Source organism: Mandrillus leucophaeus, unplaced genomic scaffold (genome assembly GCF_000951045.1).
Source record: "Mandrillus leucophaeus isolate KB7577 unplaced genomic scaffold, Mleu.le_1.0 Scaffold177, whole genome shotgun sequence".
Lineage (NCBI taxonomy): Eukaryota > Metazoa > Chordata > Mammalia > Primates > Cercopithecidae > Mandrillus > Mandrillus leucophaeus.
This window is the reverse complement of record NW_012101776.1, coordinates 3,237,446-3,239,924: the sequence shown is the minus strand read 5'-3', so window position 1 is coordinate 3,239,924 and position 2,479 is coordinate 3,237,446. Positions and strand designations below refer to the sequence as shown.

Below are 2,479 nucleotides of genomic sequence, written 5' to 3'. Positions count from 1 at the left end.
CTTACAAGCATATGATCATTATATAATTATTTTTGTTTTTTTATGTATTCCTTTCTGGTTTTTTTCCCCAAGGCACACACTTTTTTACAACCCTAAAAATGGTATACACATGCAATTTTGTTTTTGCTTTTACCTCCTTATCACAATTTGCCCAATGCTTCTATGTTATTTTTATAATTATGTTTCTAAGATTACATGTTTCCTCAAGTTAAAATATTGTAATTTTTGCTACCATTCTCTTCATACTAGTCATTTATTTCCCCAAATTTAGGACACTATCTGTTACAGGAAACATATTAATTCACATTGCTTTTACTTCTGATGAAATAGTCTCTCAGATATATTTACAGGAACAGACTGCTGGGTGGGTCATAAGGTGTGATTCACGATCCAAGAAACTTCATTTAAAAAGCCTTTCCTTACCTCCTCCAAAGCTTGTATCAGTTGCACAGTTTTTCTGCCCGCAGCAGTAGAATCATCGTAATTTAAAGACAATATTTGTTTTGAGATCTCCCTGAACCAAGCTTGAAGGTTTTCTAGTAATACAGAAATAAGAAAAGACTACTGAAACCCTCGAATTCCTGTAGCTGTGGCTTTGAATTTAACTAAATAATCTTTTACAAATTCAGTTCCTCAGCGCTTTTACCATGGGCCTAACACTAGGAATTTTCCAAATGACAAAAATGCCTGGAGCATGCGACATAGAATAAACTTTCTACATAAATAGCTTAGTCTATAACACTTGGCAGACAAATACTAAAGGCTCAAGTACATGCTATATAAGCGGTAAGTGTAGAGGTGGTAGTGGCAGTGGAGAAGAGTTGGAAGGGAACTCAAGGATGTCCCTAGTTACCAGGGAGAGTTTTCTGGCGAAGCGAGGAAAGGTAAAGATCCGGATCATCGGAGAGATGAAGGGTATTGTATCCAGATGAAAGGCAGACACAGGCAGAGGCTTCAGGGCAAGAATGACAAGAGCATATCTTAGAGGGCAAAGAAGAGACCAATATGACAGAAGTGTAAGGTGTGACTGGTGAGTCACAGGGACGTCTGAACAATGCAGGGGGTGCCATTTGCACTTCTGAACCGGCACACATTTCATACAGTAGAGAAAGAGAAGGGTGTCCACATGCTCTGAGTACCCTCAGTGTGTCAGGCAAAGTTCTAAGTATTTAATCTTCACAGCAATATAGGGAGGTGGAATTTGTTAGCCATTTCCCAGATAAAGAGGCTGATGCTCAGAGAAACTGAGAATGTTATGCAGGGTGACACTAAATGGCGGAGCCAGGACTTACAATTGTCTGTCCAAGTTCAAAAACTCTATTTACCTCACCAAGTTGATCCCCTAAAATTTTTGTTTATCAATGGGGTGGTTCCACATTATTAAAAGGCCTTACCTACTTATGATCTAAGTGATTTCAAGAATTAGCACGACGAACACTCATAATTTTGAAGATTTTTTTAGGGCTGAGGGGCAGCGATGGAGTCTGAAAGCATGAAATTTGGGGTCTGAGATGAGCAAGACCCAGGCTCTTCACCTTTGTACCTTCAGCAAATGATTCCATGCTTAAGCCTCAGTTTCCTTATATATATGAAATAAGGATTAAGATGTGTATCCTACAGGGTTGTAAGGTAAGAAAAAATTATGAAAGTATGTCCTAAGCTGTAATAAACTATACAGCCGGAAAAAAAATGTAAAATTGTTATTTCACCTCTGAAACAAAGTTGGCATTTTTAAGGGCCTAAAAGAAATTATCACAGAGATTAATGCACTGATTCTAGACAGCTAATGGGGTCAGATTGTTACACGTGATTGTTTTGCAGATCACAATATGATAACCATAATATTCATTCTAGACTTCAGGTTTCATATAACAATATGGTGACCTGCAAAACATGTTTCTAGTTTATATCACATCATTATATGTTGGCTGACTTTTCCCTACAGGAACAATAATACAATTTGGAAATATATTTTTGCCCAACCACTCAGCATCAAAAAAATAAACAAAAGCCAAAATACAGTAATCACAAGCTCATACTGATTAAAAATAATAGTTTTTAAATAAGAAGCTACACTACTAAGCAATTCTACAGTAAAATTAACTTCATCAGAAATCGATCGGATAGTTAAAACAAAATTAACCATTTAAAAAATTGTCGCCATAAAATTCAGAATGGTTTTTTGGGAGCAGTTAGAAATTTCTTATTTATAAAAATTTGAAATGGTGCCAGAACTTTCCTATAAATAAAATTTCCTAGAAGAAGTAGGATCAAAATCATTAAAGTAAAATCTGAGTTTGTGTTTTTTCAAAACTAGTCTGCAGTACCTTCTTCTGCCACTAGATACCAGGTGCATTGGTGAACAAGAATCAAGCGAGACCAGAAGAATTTTAGCTATCATCTATGCTGGTAGATTACTAACATTCTTGGATGATGTATCCTTCTTGAGAAGATCATGAGAGTTATAGATCCTTTCCCC

General features: G+C 36.3%; 1 protein-coding gene across 1 annotated transcript in view; it reads right to left on the bottom strand.

Annotated features, from left to right (window-relative positions):
• KIAA0196 (KIAA0196 ortholog) overlaps positions 1-2,479 on the bottom strand; it is a 97,358-nt gene that overhangs the window by 50,038 nt on the left and 44,841 nt on the right. Inside the window, exon 11 of the mRNA XM_011977288.1 lies at positions 424-536. Within this exon, the coding sequence (XP_011832678.1) occupies positions 424-536 (113 nt within the window). The remainder of the gene's footprint in view (positions 1-423; positions 537-2,479) is intronic.